General features: G+C 33.2%; 1 protein-coding gene across 1 annotated transcript in view; it reads right to left on the minus strand.

Moving 5' to 3' along the window:
- Positions 1-339: 339 nt before the first annotated feature.
- Positions 340-18,058, minus strand: part of LOC139499458 (tudor domain-containing protein 7B-like) — a 90,972-nt gene continuing 73,253 nt past the window's right edge. Inside the window, exons 23-27 of the mRNA XM_071288138.1 lie at positions 6,166-6,820; positions 3,764-3,847; positions 2,964-3,065; positions 1,635-1,752; positions 340-1,088 (exon numbers count right to left, since the gene is read on the minus strand). Of these exons, the coding sequence (XP_071144239.1) occupies positions 868-1,088; positions 1,635-1,752; positions 2,964-3,065; positions 3,764-3,847; positions 6,166-6,820 (1,180 nt within the window). The 3' untranslated portion in view covers positions 340-867. The remainder of the gene's footprint in view (positions 1,089-1,634; positions 1,753-2,963; positions 3,066-3,763; positions 3,848-6,165; positions 6,821-18,058) is intronic.

Consider the following 18,058-nt stretch of genomic DNA (forward strand, 5'->3'; position numbering starts at 1 on the left):
TTGAAATAGAATTTTACAGTTATGCCTGTGAATTGGTTCTGCCAATCTTTTTTTTACTTTAGTTATCATGGTTATGGACTCTTGTTATGAAGAGGAAGAAAAAAAAACCACATCTTTCATTAATTACTCATGGCACATATGAATCATCAAAATGATGCAATACATAGATATACTAACATTGACAAATGACCTGTGTTGGACAGTAATCGACTTGTACTTGCTTAGGGCTGTTTCATAAAAACATACATGGGACCCAGGGAAGGTAACATAAATTTGCAACTATGGGTGGATGTGTATTATTGTGTTGAACAGATTAAAAATTCACTTTTAATCGCTCTATGGGTGGTCACTCTGTTTTCAAAGTGCCTTCCCTAGGTACCATGTTTGTTTTAATGGAACAACCCTTAAAATTTTGGTTGATTTTCAATCATTCAAAAACAAAATAAAGATGAATGACAATCTGTTTTGTAGGGTTTTTGGTTGATTTTGAAATATTCAAAAACAAAATTAATATGAATGGTAGAATGTTTTGAAGGGTTGTTATGACATTTCAATTTTCAAACACTTACAGACATTCCATAGTTTTTTTCAACCAGAAATAGGTTAACAGAAGTTTAATATTTATTTGCATAAGGTCAATTTCTAACCTACACAGCTCAAATGATATTGGTAAACAATGTTCTAATATTGAACTACATAATCTCAGTCAGGATTTTTAAAAAGGATTTATATTTTTCTGTATAACCATTTTACAAAATGTCAACATTACGGCAGAATTATGTGAAGATTTACTTCATTATCTCATAAAAAAAGTCTTTAAAATAAACGATTCATTATTCTACGTAATAACTCCGATCACGTGGCATATCATGAAGTTGGTTCAATTATTTTAGCCATTGCCAGATCCAACAGAATTTCGTCTAAACACACATCATTTTCACTGGTGGTATCGACAAGTCTAAGGGAGACAACTCCATTATCTTCTTTACCACAAACAAGTCCAACTAAATCTTTTTCCTCTGCCATCTGTTTCATTTTCAGTTTGGCACCTTCTGACCAAACCTGAGTTCCCTTTACGGGTTTTATACCTGTAAAAAAAAGTTTCATACAATTGAATATTGAAATAAAATTATTCTTAACAAAACAAGCACAAAATAAATACATGTCACACAGTCCATAGTCAGCTACCTAGAGTGCATGCTAAAATAATTCTAGTTTCTGAAGATTGATTGTTGGTGTTTAAATAACGCCACTTTTAAGTGCCACTTTTGAGCTTTTTGTGGTAGTCAGTTTTAATTGGTGGTTGTCCATCATTTTTTGCCAAGAAGTCAGGTGCTAGTGATAGGTGTGGTTACTGTCCATTTTTTTCCGGTTCTAAATGATGTGGTCAGTTCTACTGTACAATATTTTAGGTTCTAAATGATGTGGTCAGTTCTACTGTCCAATATTTTAGGTTCTAAATGATGTGTTCAGTTCTACTGTCCAATTTTTTAGGTTCTAAATGGTGTGGCCAGTTCTATTGTCCAATATTTTAGTTTCTAAATGGTGTGGTCAGTTGTATTGTGTTATATATCAGGTTATTCCTGTCATCCATTCTATTCATTAATGATTATTAAAAAAATTTAAAACCTTACCATGTAATTTACATTTAAAGGCTTGAAATGGTAACTTCCAAAATCTCCATGGTAACGGCTTTATTTCTTCTACAGTCATAGCATTATATTCTCCAAAATCAACAATATACACAGAAACCTGTTTAAAGAAACAATTATATGGTATTATGATAATATAGACTCAATATCACAATAGAAACATGATTATTCTCTGGTTATTGTTTGATGCTGTATATCATATTTGTACATCAGACCTTGAAGGCATAAAACTTTGCTCAGTGCTCTGAGCACAAAAATCATGCTCGAAACATGAAATCCAGCAATTTGATTGGTTGATTTTCGAGTCTGAGTACAAAAATCATGCTCGAAAGTTTTATGACCGTGAGGCCACTTGAGTCTGTTTTCTTGTTTGAATAGTTTTACATCTGTCATATCTGGCTTTAATAAGTAGTGATTTATAGATACTAACTTCTTTTTCATTTGGTCTCAGTTTGAGAGTTGTTTCATAGGCAATCATATCGCATCTAGAGGTTTTAAAAAAAAATCAACATCTTTTTTAATCTTTGAATTGATCATTTGGGCTTCATATAATTTAAAGGCAGCTGGGGAACACATGACATTACATGTAATAAAGATTATTATGATATTTGATTTACACTTTACTATGAGACAGTACATACAAAATATCTGATGTAAGAAGTCAATAACTTCCTGTCAAAACTGAAATCTGAATTAACTGACCAACTGTCTTAACAGGTTTTACTGTAGTAGACCACAGTATCATAAACTTACCAATCCAGGACCTACTCTCTTATTTATCAGCATCCTGTACCAGGTCCCTGATTTAAACTTACCAATCCAGGACCTACTCTCTTATTTATCAGCATCCTGTACCAGGCCCCTGATTTAAACTTACCAATCCAGGACCTACTCACTTATTTATCAGCATCCTGTACCAGGCCCCTGATTTAAACTTACCAATCCAGGACCTACTCTCTTATTTATCAGCATCCTGTACCAGGTCCCTGATTTAAACTTACCAATCCAGGACCTACTCTCTTATTTATCAGCATCCTGTACCAGGCCCCTGATTTAAACTTACCAATCCAGGACCTACTCTCTTATTTATCAGCATCCTGTACCAAGCCCCTGATTTAAACTTACCAATCCAGGACCTACTCTCTTATTTATCAGCATCCTGTACCAGGCCCCTGATTTAAACTTACCAATCCAGGACCTACTCTCTTATTTATCAGCACCCTGTACCAGGCCCCTGATGTATACTTACCAATCCAGGACCTACTCTCTTATTTATAAGCACCCTGTACCAGGCCCCTGATGTATACTTACCAATCCAGGACCTACTCTCTTATTTATCAGCACCCTGTACCAGGCCCCTCCTTGATGACCTGCATATAAATGGCCAACTTTGATTTCCTCTTGTTTTAATATCTACAAAAACAAAGGGACAAATAAAATCTGTGTCTGCATAGAGACGTGTGCAAATTTGTAAGCAGTGAAATAATATACCCATCTAATTATGTTTTAACTTATAATATAGGGTTTTGTCTAATATAGCAAGTAAAACTGTGAGCTAATGCTTACCTATGATATATCTGCTTTAACATATCGGTTAACAGCTATAAACAGGATGCTGAGGATCTGTGAATCTGAGCTGCATTACGCTATATAGCATAAAGATTGATCAGAAATTACAGGAAACTCTAATTTGTAGCTTTGAATAGTTCCTCATCTTTCATTTTGAACAATTTATCAATATTCAAGGGTCCAGAAAGGGTCATATTTGTCAGTCTTATCCTAAACTGAAAGTATTTTGTCCTAAACGTGTAATTGGGATTAAGGACAAATTTTATTTTTCAACAGAATTAATTTCAGTCATTTCGTTGAGATCGAGTTTCAAAATGGCCAATATTACATGGATATGTATTACCAGTTGTGTATTTGATGAAATGCAGCTGTCATTAGTCAAAATTCAACACTAGGAAAATTTGTGTTTCACCAGCTTTTCTTTTGTGTTGTCAGTAATATGATTTTTTTTTACAGTCAAGTCCTAAATTAAAGACTGAAAATCTTCAAATACAATACTCCTATTTCTAATCTCTTAAAATTTAAATCATAAATCATCTTACCTTATTTTCACAGTGTAGATTAAAATATTCGATACAATCTTTCAACAACTGGTCCAAATCAGCCATGGATCCATATGGAATACACTAAAATTATAGGGAATACACTAAAATTATATGGAATACACTAAAATTATAAAAAAGAACTTTGGTTTTCCTGTTTGAATGGTTTTACCAGAGTTATCAAAATCTTTTTATACCTGGTGGTCCCTGAAGAAAAATGCTGGACCTAACTATAATATTTCAATTACAAAATACAAAAATTATGTCTGTCCTTTGCAATTTTGGTGTTCAAATCCCTCAGACCACCACTCTTTGAGAACTAGTCATTTTGGGCCTTTTATAGCTTGTTATTTGGTGTAGGCAAAGACTTCCTGTTGAAGACTGAACTTTTACCTATAATGGTTTTTCTTTTATAAACTGTGATTATGATGGAGTGTTGTCTCATTGGCACTCATACCTCATCTCTTATACCTAATTACAGTCAAAATAGAATTGTTCCAATGTATTTAGCCTATTGCATAGATGCCAACCCCTTTTGAGACAATCAGTAACAAACTATCAAATTTTCCGTATTTTTGAAAAGTTTTCAGTAATCATTCAAAAACTTGCATTTACCAATAAAAATTACTGACGAGTGGTTGCAAAATGATGTGCACTAAAATTTGTCGTTCAACATGTTGTCTGTTAGTATGAATTCCATTCATTAATTGTTCAGATGTTCTCGACTCGTACATTTTCGTTTTGTCAAGGAGAAGTAGAGAAAGGGGGAAATCTACTTCATAAAATGCAAGTTTTCCTCTTCGGAAGTCAGTTAGTTCCCATCAATAGGTTGATAACTCACGAGAAACCGGAAACATTACATTGTTGTTTTCTAAATACCGGACCAGGAAGGAAAAGTAATGATAAAAATCCGCGATTTACAAAATTGAACGGTGATGATTGGGAATCCGTAACTATTCGACTTTGACCGTAATAGCGTAGTTTGTATCGCAAAATCGGAAAAACTACGGAAAAATCGTAATGGTTGGCATCTATGCTATTGTACTATTTTACATTTACAAAAAAAAAAAATATGATTTGTTTTCTTAATTAATATATTTGTTTTCAGTTTATACTTAAACATGCTTTCAGAGTGCTGGTCAAAATTTAACCAAAATCAAAGAGGAGATGCAATACATTGAATTACTTGAGGAAAACTGAAGTACAAGACGCTGTCTGAGCGACAGCAAACCAGATTTATTTACATTTATATTTGTGTCCTGGAATTTTCAATATTACAAGGACCATAACTCCTGAACGGTAAAAGTCAAAATCGCTATTTTTTAACTTGAGCCTGTAATTCAGTGGTTGTCGTTTGTTTATGTGTTAAATATTTGCTTTTCGTTCATTCTTTTATATAAATAAGGACGTTAGTTTTCTCGTTGAAATTGTTTTACATTGTCATTTCGGGGCCTTTTATAGCTGACTATGCGGCATGGGCTTTGATCATTGTTGAAGGCCGTACAGTGACCTATAGTTGTTAATTTCTTTGTCATATTGGTCTCTTGTGGTTGGGTGTCTCATTGGCAATCATACCACATCTTCTTTGCTATATTGACCTCATTTTGTTATCAGTAACAACATATTGAAATTTGAAAAGCTTTGGTTGAACAGTAAATACATGGACACCACTGGAAAGACCATTTTTCAATCTTTGAAGAACCGTAACTCCTATACAGTAAAAGTCAAAATCGTCATTATTGAACTTGAATTCCATTTTGTCATCAGTAACAACATCTTAAAATTTTAAAAGCTTTGGTTGAACAGTTCATGAGTAAATGCAAGGACACAACTTGAAACCCTCTTTTTTAATCTTTCAAGAACCATAACTCCTGAACAGTAAAAATCAAAATCGTCATTTATGATTGAACTTGACCTCAATTTTGTCATCAGTAACAACATGTTAAAATTTTAAAAGCTTTGGTTTAACAGTTCATGAGTAAATGCACGGACAATATTTGGCTGCCACCCAGCCACCCGCAAGACCGCCCACCATACATCCCCACATCAATAACCGACATTTTTGTCACAAAAATCTGGTTAAAAATTGGGGAAAGGTGAATTCAGCATTTTTTCCATTCATAAACAGACATGTTAGAAGAAAAACAAATATGGCAAACAAAAACCATTACCACCCAATATATTATATTACAAGATTTATTTCCTTTAAAATCTGAATATCATTTCATATTTCATATTTTATTGACCAACTGACATAAAGTAGTAAGAGAAACTACAAGGCATCATACAAAACATTTGTGTGCTTAAAAAATGAGAAAAAGTTCCTGGTATATATTCTGATTAATATTTGAGGATTTCAGTAGAAAACTAAATCTTATAAAGAATTGATTTGTTATACTTACCACAAAATTTGTAGGATCAAATACTTTAGATACATGACAATCGATATAATCTCCCCTCTCTGGAATATCTAGGGGCTGCGGAAGTGGGCGTTTCCAATATTCCTCATGATCCCACAAAGATGTCTCATCATCAAATTCCACTTCTGGAGCCCCACCCCCTTGACTAGATTTCTTCCAGGTATACAAGTTTTTACCCTCCGAATCAGGTGATTGTGATTGTGATTTTTGTTCCTTACATAATTCGTCAGTAGAAGTCACATTTTTCTTTGTGGTAATTTTAACCATGTTACTATTTTTATCCTTCATTTTTTTCATTGCTCCTTTGACAGGAATGACCTCTTCCTCTTCTTCAGTTTCCCATGATTCATCAGAATCACCATTTTCTTCTTCTACTTCCTCTTCTTCATTTATGTTAGAAGTAACTTTTTTATCTTGAGAAATTTTTAAAGAATCTAAAGCTTGTTCTAAATTTTTGGATTTATTTGATAACCCTTTCACTGGTGAAGTTTCGGTTGATATTGATGCTGGCTGAAAGTCACCTTGAGCCATCATTCTGGCTTCTGTTTCTTCCATTACTGCTGTTGCTATGACTTCATTGATATTGACATCCTCGTCATTGCCAGTGTCATAAAGAATCACAGATAAACCTTCATCTCTGAAATTACAATAATGGACATGGTATAAGTAAATGAAAGTCGTTACCAATGTCATAAAGTATTACAGATAAACCTTCATCTCTGAAAATACAGTAATGGACATGGTATAAATAAATGATAGTCATTACCAATGTCATAAAGTATCACAGATAAACCTTCATCTCTGAAAATACAAAGTGAAAGTGAAAATGAATGATCCTTCCCAAGTCTATTTGACATACAAAGATATATAAACAAGAATGTGTCCAAAGTACATGGATGCCCCACTTGCACTATCATTTTCCATGTTCAATGGACCGTGAAATTGGGTAAAAAATCTAATTTGTCATTAAAATTAGAAAGATCATACAAAGGGAACATGTGTACTATAAGTTTCAAGTTACTTCATCAAAAACTACCTTGACCAAAAACTTTAACCTGAAACTGGCACTTCCATTTTCCATGTTCAATGGACCGTGAAATTGGGGCCAAAAGTCTAATTTGGCTTTAAAATTAGAAAGATCATATCATATACTTTAACCTGAAGTGGGACAGATGAACAGACGAACAAACTAATGGACAGAGGAATGGATGCACAGACCAGAAAATATAATGCCCCTTTACTATCGTAGGTGGGGCATAAAAAAGGTTAAAATAATATTTCAAATTTGAGGAACAACCAGCCTACTTTTGCTGTTAATTGCAGGCTCAACATAAATGGGGAAATTTTTTTTAAACATATTCCTCTCAATCGATACTATCTTTTTATTGTAAGAAGCTTCTGTCCAAGTTTGATAAAAAACTTTATGAATCTAATAAATGTTTTAAAAACTTTAACTGCAGACTGTCTGTAATGTTAACTGAAAGAAAAACTAAGTCCATTTTTATTCAGTAAAATACGGAAAAACAGATACAACATTTTAACAAAATGTCCTTCTAGATAGTAGCTTATGATCATAAACAAGCTTTTGTCCAAGTGTGGTACAAATCAAGGACAGTTTAAGAAAGTTATTAAAATTTTAAAAACTTTAACCGCAGAGTGAATGTAATGTTTCCTGGCAGAAAAACTAAATCCATTTATAAGTAAAATACAAAAAAACAGGATTTTTTTTTTTTACCAAATTTACTTCTGGATACTATCTGATTATCATAAACAAGGTTCTGTCCAAGTTTGGTAGACATCCCGAATATTTTAAGAAAGTTATTAAAATTTTAAAAACTTTAACCACAGAGTGGATAATTGTGGACGCTGTTGCCGCTGACGAAATGTAGGATCACTATGTCTCACTTTTTCGACAAAAAGATTCAAAACAATAATCGTGCAAAGTTATTGCACTTTTTACCTTTTGTATTTATCAGTTTATAATTAGATTTACTATCAGACGGAACTTTAACACAGCAATATATCTGACGTCTAAGTCATACAATTCAGTCAAAATGGAAATCTGATTACACCGGCCCACTGTCCAACTGGTTGTTTTTCATGGTCCCGTAGCTGTCCGGTTTATACAGGTTTTACTGTAATAATATTTTAACAAGGAACAAAGAAAATTGATAAGAATTTGTGTGATGAAAACTTATTGCTTAAGGTTCATGTTACTTTCCTTATTATTTCAGTATCAACTTACTTACTCTCCTTACACATTCATTTGGTTAGTTTTAAGCACACATTTATTTCTTATCAATTTTTAAGAATTTAAATCTATACAAGATTCAAATAATCCTTGTTTTTTTTCTAATAAATAATTGATTAAATTTATTTCCAGTTAGGATGTGCGACACCAGCAAGCCACAAGTTTTTTTTCCCATACAATTATATAGATTATATAGATTAAAAGACATATCCTTTACTATATCAGGTCTAAATAAACTATGATTTCACAAACCTATTGACAATAATATGTAACAGCTGTTTCTTACACAACCTATTTAAATAATTGTATCATTGAGTTACGATAGTATTACATTACACTTTTTATTGAAATATATATTTGCTATATCATTCTTTGATAGCATGATTTAGCATCTATTTAGTATTTAGTGAACAACTGTAACTGCTATTTCATTTATTTTGCAACATTGATTTTTGATTTAAAAATGCAATCTGTTAACCTTTTTTTCAGTTCGAAAGCATCCACAGTAAATTAAGAAATAATTGAATTGCCATGTATTTATTATTGCAAAATATGTAACAGGTATTTAATTGCATTAATTTAAACTTCCATTTTGAAATTAAACAGGATTTTTCTTAAAATTAAATCCCATTTTAGTCTAAAATGACAAAATTGCATTTATAAATGCATAAAATAATTTCTGAATTTGCAGTATCCAGTTGACATCAATAAGAAGATAATATTTTATATTGCCGTAAAATTCGGAAAATATTGCTATGTTTTTATCAATGCGAAAAATTCCACAAAGTAGCAATATTAAAATTTCAGTAGTGATTTTCCTTAACAAATTTTGCTGGTCACATTAATTCAATCTCACATTTGGACCAAGAATCGGTGATTAGCAATAATACATTCATGTATTTAGTTCTGAAATATCTACTAACACAAGGGTCACCTCAGCCATAATCTATCCTTGTCTTAACACCTGGATAAGATTATTGCACTTTGACCAGGTATATAAAGGTAAACATAGCTGCCCTTTGATCATATTTATCTATTACAAATACACGTTCTTACAAATCTTGTTGATTATAGATACAAAAATATGTCCTTCGTTATCGATAGCAGGAAAATGTTTATTCAAACCAATCATTTTTTGTTTGTTTCTCCTACAACAATGCAATGTAATAAGATCAATCTATGTATATGTAGTACATCATATTATTGGTAATACATGTATCTTCTTCTTCTTCTCTGGATCTTTACACCCTTTATAGGGTAACCATACGAAATTGTATGTCGAACAGTTCCACCACCAAAAAAATAATTGAAGAATAAATTAACAATCGTAACACAACAACATTATATACACTATATACATTTTTTAAGTCTTTATGTGTTTTTATAAAGGATGTTTACAGGTTTTATTTTGACTTTTACATAGGAAGTTTACAGTTTAAGTCTTTTAACATACAATTAAAGGAAAAATTATGATTTTTACTTTTAGCAGTTATTTTTCATATATTTTTTGTATTTTTGGTTTACTGATCAATATTTAATATAATATTTACAGATTAGGTCACATATTCACTTTTTAGATAATTCACTTTTTTTTTTGCCATATTGATTTGTACTTGCATATCGGTTGTCTTTTTGCTCATGAGTGCGACATCATCTGCACATGCGCTAGTATTGCAGAGTATATTTCCAATTCTACATCCTAAATTTGATGTTTCCAGCATGTTAAGTAGAGGATTTATGTAAAGCTTGTATAGATCCGTACTTAGGATCCCTCCCTGGCGTACTCCTTGTAGTACATTAAATAGCTCTGAAGTTTTGCCATTCCATTTAACTGCACTTGTTGCATTTGTGTGCATACTCTGAATGATTGTCTAGTGTTTATCATCAATTCCAGCATGATAGAGCCGCTTCATTAGATGGGAATGTATAACTACATCAAAGGCTGATTTTGCGTCCAGCAGTACAAGTTCATATTCTTGATTGTTGTCTTTGGCTTCACGGTATATTTCTTCGACTGGTAATGCTGCATTTGCCGGTCCTGAGCCTGCTGTAAATCCTCGTTGAGTTACATTTTGTGTTATAAGTACTGCTGGGTTGATCCTTAATTTCACAATTGTTTCTATCACTTTGTTTAGTACCGGTAATACAGTGATTCCTCTGTAATTTGTTGCCATGTTTTTATCGCCTTTGTTCTTAAACACGGGGGTGAGTAATCCCTCCTTTAGCATGTCTGGCACCTTGCCTTCTTTGAATATTATGTTTATGAGGTTCAGCAGCAACATTTCCAAATTTTTTCCTGCATGCAATATATGTTCGACAGTGATTCCATAGATATCAGCTGATTTTCCTTTATTAATTGATTTGATGGCCTTTTGTAGTTCTTCTAGTGTGGCCGGTGGTATATTCTTATCTTTCACCATCTCTGTAATTAATCCTATTTCATATTCTACTTGCTGGTGATATTGTCTATTCTCTAAGACTGTAGATTCCTCTGGAGTTGCTAGGTTTCTAAAGTGCTGTTTGAAGCCTTCCATAACATTTTGCTCACCAGACATACATATGTCTCCTACGTGCAGATCCATGATAGCATTACCCCTGTTCTTTCTATTGATCTTTACAAGTTGATGGAATAGTTTTGTATCCTTTGTTCTTGTTTCCATTATGCGTTGTTTCTCAGTATCTTTGACTTTAGCATTTTCAATTCGCACCTGTCGCCTAAATTCCTTTTTAGTTCTTAATCTTTGTTGGTATATATTATTTTCAGGGTCCTTTATTTTTCCTTGCTTGACCCACTGCGCATAATATTTACGCATCTCGTCTAGGGCTAACTTTATATCTGGAGACCATACATTCAATTTAGGTTTTGCGTTGTACCTAGGCTTGTTTGCGGCACATGTAGCGGCAGCATAATTTAGAAATCCATGTACCTGCTCTAAGACGGATGTAGCTTGTTCTAATGTTTCTAGCGGCATGTTCAGTATAGAATCTGACTGTTCATTTGTAATGGCTACATATAGGTCAATATCAACTTTATCCCATTTGACAGCTCGGTTTGTACAGTCCTTAGTTAGATTTTTGCAATCAGCATCATTCGAGATTCCATATAATATTTTCATTTTTATAGGATGATGGTCCGACGTGTTGTTCATAACGCTGTTCAGCACTTGCTTGTGTGTTGGCTTGATTTTTCCAAGTTTATGTAGGAAGTAGTCCAATTCTGAGCATTCTTCTCCATTGACCTTTACGAATGTCTTTCCTTCATTGTCGTATTTAAGTCCAGTCTCTTTTACAAATTTTTCCAGATAGTCCTTTCTCTTATTTATTCTATCGATGTTTCCTAAGTCTTCGTTTAGATCTCCTCCAATTATTATGTAATGTGTATCTTGATATTTTAGCACTATTTCATTAAGTTGGTCTATAGTGTCTTTAAATTCCTCATAATGATCTCGACTTCCAGTTGATGGCAAATAAATAGATATTAATATCAGATTGTTATTATCTTTTCCTAAGACTTCCACGCATTGTATACGCTCTCTTCCGTCATCTAATGTTTTAATTATACTATCCAAATTCATTTTCCATATTATAGCTACTCCTCCATAACCTCTTGGCAAATATATCGGTGGGAGTGGATCATACTTATCCACACCTTTAGCGGCATAGTTCACATTTGCATCGATTTCTCCTATCAGATTTAATTGTCCTTCGAATAGCCAATGTTCTTGAATAAGTACAAAGTCATTTTGTCTAATCAGATCCCTAACCGTTGCACTGCATGATTTAATACTTTTACAGTTGAATGATACTATTTGCAGTGTAGTATTTGAGGCTTCTGTTGGTTGTGCTACCTGATCTGCCATTGGAGGCTTTGTTGGCCTAAAAAATGCTGTTGGTGATTTGGAATTAACGGGTTGGCAACTAAGACTTGTTGATTGAGATTAGTTGACTCTATGTCAGAAACATCGGTTCTAGCACTATTGTTTCTGCTTTGCTCGTTACGTCTCCGGTCTTGCACCGTAACATGTTTTCTATTATTCGGTTGTATGTACTGAGGCCTGTTGATTGATGTTAATTTTTGCGGCAATGATGGTATAGTGGGTCTTTCCTGTGGGGCAGTATTATGTACGAATGGCATCTGGGTTATGATGATAGGTGTCATTTGTCCTGTAATCTGGTGAGCATTATACATAGGCGGCGGAAAGTTGTACCGAACAGTATCGTTGTTGTTGATAGCATCAGGGCCTGAGACTTGTCCTCTATGGCCTTCATTTACATTATATCCTGATGTCATTATATTACACCCTGGTTTTAAGCTTGTAGACTCTATTCTTGGTGGGTAGTTCATATTTACTTGTGCTACGCCGTTGCAAACTTTGAGAGGGTTCTGGATGACCTCAGGATTTGTAGGTACGCTCGGGCTTACTGTTGAGGCTATATTCATTGCAGATCTACCATTTTCTTGATTACTTTCATAGCTTGGGTTATTGACCCTATTTTCATGATGTATGTCTAGTCTTTCATCAGTGATGTTAAGGCTCTCTGCTACTTTCTGTAGCTGATTTTCTACCTGATCCATAACGAGATTTGTTAATTTTTCATGGAAGGCTAGTATTCTGTTGTTAATTTTTCCTTGCATTTGTTCATTTAATGGTGTTGAATGCCCCATGCCTTGCGGATTACTGATATTAGTACTAGTGTTTATGTCAAGTCTACGTTTCATTGTATTGACTAATGATTCCAATTCACAATTCTTGGATTCTAGGTATTGGCAACGAGTTTCCAGGAGCACTATTTTAGACTGTTCTTCTTTGAATATTTTTTCTTTCATTTTCAGATGTTCTTCTGCCTTTCGCAATTTAAGTTCTCTCTCACGGATCTCTCTTAGTTTTACAATTGCAACCTCATCTTGCTCAATACGCTCTGACGTTGATTGTTCATGAGTTGGGAATGGATCAAGGTTTGTCCTTTGTGTTGTTTTTTTCCCATTTCTCTGGTTTGTCTTTTTCTCTTGTGCATATTGTTGGTTGTTATTTGCTATTTCATGATTGTTATGCAGTTCCTGCCTTTTAGGCCTATTTGTTCTTATAGTAGCCGTCTCCTGGGATTGCTCTGGGTTGTTTTCTTCATTTTCAGGCAACTCACAAGACTTTATAAATGTTTGGCTAGTATCAATCTGTTCATTTTCATCTTGAGTTGGTTCCAGTCTTTCGATTGTGTTGCAGCAGGAGTGGCATGTGAGACTGTTACCACTGATTGTCATGCACTCAGGATGAGCTATATCATTACAAATATCACAGATTTCATATTTATCTTCCATTATGATTGTGTCACATATATTGCATGTTTCAGGACTTTTTTCAGTTGAGTCATCATTATGGCTACTGCTTATTTCTTGGGTGATTGCTGGTACGTCATTGTGATGGTAAGACGTTTTACTGTTTTCACCTTTTTTTACTGGAGACAATACTTTTTCTAATATTTTCAGGTTGACATCTTGGCATATTCGACATGTGTAGTCTTCAAGTTCTTCCTTTTCTAACAATTCGATCTCCTTTGTTGAGAGGCGTTGGCAGTTGTAGTGTACCCAATGTCGGCCTGAGTTACAGAATGTGCTTTTTGTTCTACAATTCTTGGTACATTTGAAACATTGTATGCTGACTTTTTCATCTTTATCTGCATATTTTGGTTGTACTCTTTTTCCTTGTAGAGCTTGTTCAAGTTTGCTTTTCATGATCTCATTTAATTTAGTGATGGTTTTGTTCTTATCTCCATTATTCACATTTTCTATAAGCTTATGTATTTCCTTTATGTCTCTGTCGCCAAAATTTTCAGGATTTTTCCCATTTACCATTAATGTACAGGTAGTGAGGTACAGGTTGACTGTGTAGGTTTTGCCACATTTTTCTTTCATCTTTATAGTTATTTGCACCGTGGCATTTTTCGAACTGTCAGTTTCTCTTTGGATAGTGGCTTTGCCTATATTGCATGGCAATTCCTCGAAATAAGCAACAGTTGCATGTTTCAGAAGTTCAAATGTTGCTGCATCTGCTTTAATGACTAGTCCTCCATTTGTTTGCTTGTATTCCATACTTGTGGAGCGCTGAGTTGCTTCTAGCTTTTTTAGCAGTGCTTTATCTACATTAAGGGAATAATTCTTTATGATCTCTCTGTGTTTTTTTGCATCCTCTTTCCTTCTTACGACTTGCATTTCAGAATTGCTCGCCATTTTTATATTTGTTGTCTGACTTGGAGAAAAAAACCTCTTACTACTGATCAGCAAAAAGGTACGTCGTGGATAATCCCACTATCGACTGCAATTCACTGACCAGCAGTCTTCATTCAGAATATAATATGGGAGAGTCTATACGTACACAGAGAATGTTTAAGTCAAGATTATTTCCTTTTTGATTGTTGATTTATGGTTCCCAGCTGTTTTATATTCACTATTTTTATATGGTATTATGTCAGTATAATGGATGGCACTTTTTAACTCTTTAAGCTATGGTTTTGTTATATCCTGGTTTCTTCGGGTTGGAATATATGGGTCCAATGCACTAGATTACGATTGATCAGCAATAAGGTACGTCGTGGATAATCCCACTGTCGACTGCAAATTACTAATCAAACGCAATCTGTGTCTACTCGTGGCCTGAAGTTGTTATGGAAACAGAAAGTTAATAATAATATAGTTGGTATTGCTTTGAAGTTCTTGTTGGTATTGGTTTAAAGTATTTGTTGATATTGCTTTGAAGTTCTTGTTGATATTGGTTTTTAGAGTTGTATTCTTTATTTAAATTTAGGTGAAACAGTCGGTTTGCATAAGTTTGCCAATTTTACGCATCCAAACTTGAGCCAGGAGGGGATCTGGATGTACTCCGTCCTTGTATAGAGTAAAGTTGTACTTGTCTGCTAGCCTTTTGTGGCGATTTTTTGAGTTTTTGCTTTGGCAGTGGCTTAGGTCAACGGATAGTGAAGGTGATACAACTCCAAGTTCCTGATTTATAGTCCTAATGTTTTGATTTAGTTGGTAGATGTATCTGCTTAAGGCACTGTCTTGATTAATGAATTGGTTGGTATCAGGATGTTTCTGTTTAATATTCCACTGTTGAATTGAGTATGGAGGAGTTTCAATGAAGGTTAATTTACAGTTGGCATATGGACGTAGAAGTTCTGCAATATTTCGAAAATTTTGAGTGGCGGTTTCGACAGCTTCTTCAGGTTTAGGATGTAGTGTGACGTATCTTGTCTTTGGATCAAATGCTGTCAAATCGCATGTACCCAACCATATATATATTGATATATTATCCAGGTGGCCAATTTTATGGGCTAAATTTTGCTGTAGCCAGTGAAGTCCTTTAGATGTTGTTCTGGACTTTGCACACCAAAATTTAATGTGGTGGTCAATGCCTGGTTTGATTTGCTTTTCAAGGTAGTTGCCTTTACTGTCTGCAAAGAGTACAGGTGTTAGTTTCTTCTTTCCAGTTATTGGAGTGGTTGGCTGACGTAAGTATTTATTGAGTTTTGTTGTTGACATACCAGTTATCTTCACTTCTGGGGAAGGGGAAGGGGAGGGGGGACAGCGTTCTCTGCCAGACTTTACTCAAATTTAAATTTTAATTGAATTTACTAGAGAATAATTAGTTATACAGTATTTAATTATATTTTTACAATAAAATTTAGGAAACAATATAGGGGAAAAGAGTTTGCCCTTAAGTAAAAATGTTACCTTGACAGATATTAACCCGGTAGTTCTACCGGCCCGTAACAATGGATATCCGAAAAATCGGTTATTTACACAAATTTATGGTAATTTATGGAAATATTTATATCATAAGATGTATTTCAATTAATTTATATGTTTTTAAATAATGTGTGTTGTCACAATTGCTTTGTTTCTACTTATATCACAAAATTTTCTTCTCAGTTTCAAGATGTCGTCTTCTTGCTTCGACCTCGTTTTGGACCATTACAAATACCATTTGTATCATTACAAACAAGAATGTGTCCATAGTATGTGGATGCCCCAAATAAATATTGCATGCTCAAGAGATTAATTGAGTTTGGAATAGTAAAGTTTGACTAATATATTTTCTTTCTCATAGATCTTTACTTTGAATAAACAATATAAACAAAATGTGAACTAATTATAATAAGTCAAAATCTAAATTTTAATATATATATAAGTTAAGAAATACATCTGGATTATTAAACATAGATATTCTTGCAAGTTTAAAGTTCATTTTTTTATTTTTGATAAATGATCGATTGTTATTTGCTTAATGTCCAGTGGCAAACCTAGCTAAACTTTGATTACATTTATCGTTTAAGTACACACCCATCCAAATATTGTCTCTTATAGATACAGAGATATATCCTTTAAATACACACCCATTCAAATATTGTGTATTATAGATACAGAGTTATGTCAATGAATACAAATAGCAGGAAACTGATATATAAAGTTTTAAACTATGTTAACAGTCTACTAAATACTAATCTTTGAATGTTTATCTGCATGGTGTGTTAAATATAACTGCTAGATTACTGTAAACCAACTTATTTCTGAGGATACTTTATTTTCCCATATAGCACTTTTGAGTCAATTTAGCAATGATTTAATTTCACAAATTTCTTATTAACTTGATGTAGTTAAGGCGGTACCTAACACTACAGGGAGATAACTCTGTAAAGTCAGCTTAACGTTTTAATTACGTTGTGTTGTACAAGAAATATGAAGCTTCTCAATGATTAAAATTGGTGTTTGTCAAATTGCTATATAACCAGTGTATTTTTTCTGACAAAACAGTTGGTTCAAATTTTTTAAAATTTTTATAGTTTTTGTTTAAGAGTCCAAATTTTATGAAAATTAAACGAGCCAAATTTATTTTAGTGAAAGTGTTTGGTACCACCTTAAATAACAAAAGATCCAAGTTATACATATATATATATTCACAACAATTTAAATTGGGTGTTATTTTTCTACCTGCGAAAGTTGCGAAAATAAATGGCTTGCAAAAATGATTTGGTTTACAGAATGTTTAAGACTATATCAAATCCCAGGCCACAATGTGATGTAGGGATATAAAAAGCAGCAATTAGTTAAAGTGCTGTTTCTTCTCTTTTAGTTTGTTAAGTGTAATATATGGATTTTGTTTCATGAATTCATACTCCTTATTGAGTTTAACAACTTAATATTTTTCATTACTATACAATGATCTTTGTAAGATAATGCTTGATTGTATTCAGCTATTTTGAAGAAAATATTCAAATAATCTTATTAGTTTTAATAAATGTTTTTATTTATCAATTGTATCATACATTATTGATAATTGTGACATATGTTAGTAGGATACAAAACAATACCGTATTAAATTATTGCTTAATTCAATGTGTGCAGTTTTCATCAATCAATAATTAAAGTTAAAAAAAAGGTTTTTTTGTATAGAAAAAGTTAACATACTAAAATTCCTATATTCATCAATAACTGCAATTGATGTAAACTTATTGATAAGTATACTTTATGTTACGTCGACCAGAGTCCAGCTGACACACTCAGGTAAGTAACATCAGGTATAGATTACTTATCCTCATATATATCGGGGGCTCAATAGAGGGAAATATATA

The sequence above is a fragment of the Mytilus edulis genome, chromosome 12 (genome assembly GCF_963676685.1).
Source record: "Mytilus edulis chromosome 12, xbMytEdul2.2, whole genome shotgun sequence".
Lineage (NCBI taxonomy): Eukaryota > Metazoa > Mollusca > Bivalvia > Mytilida > Mytilidae > Mytilus > Mytilus edulis.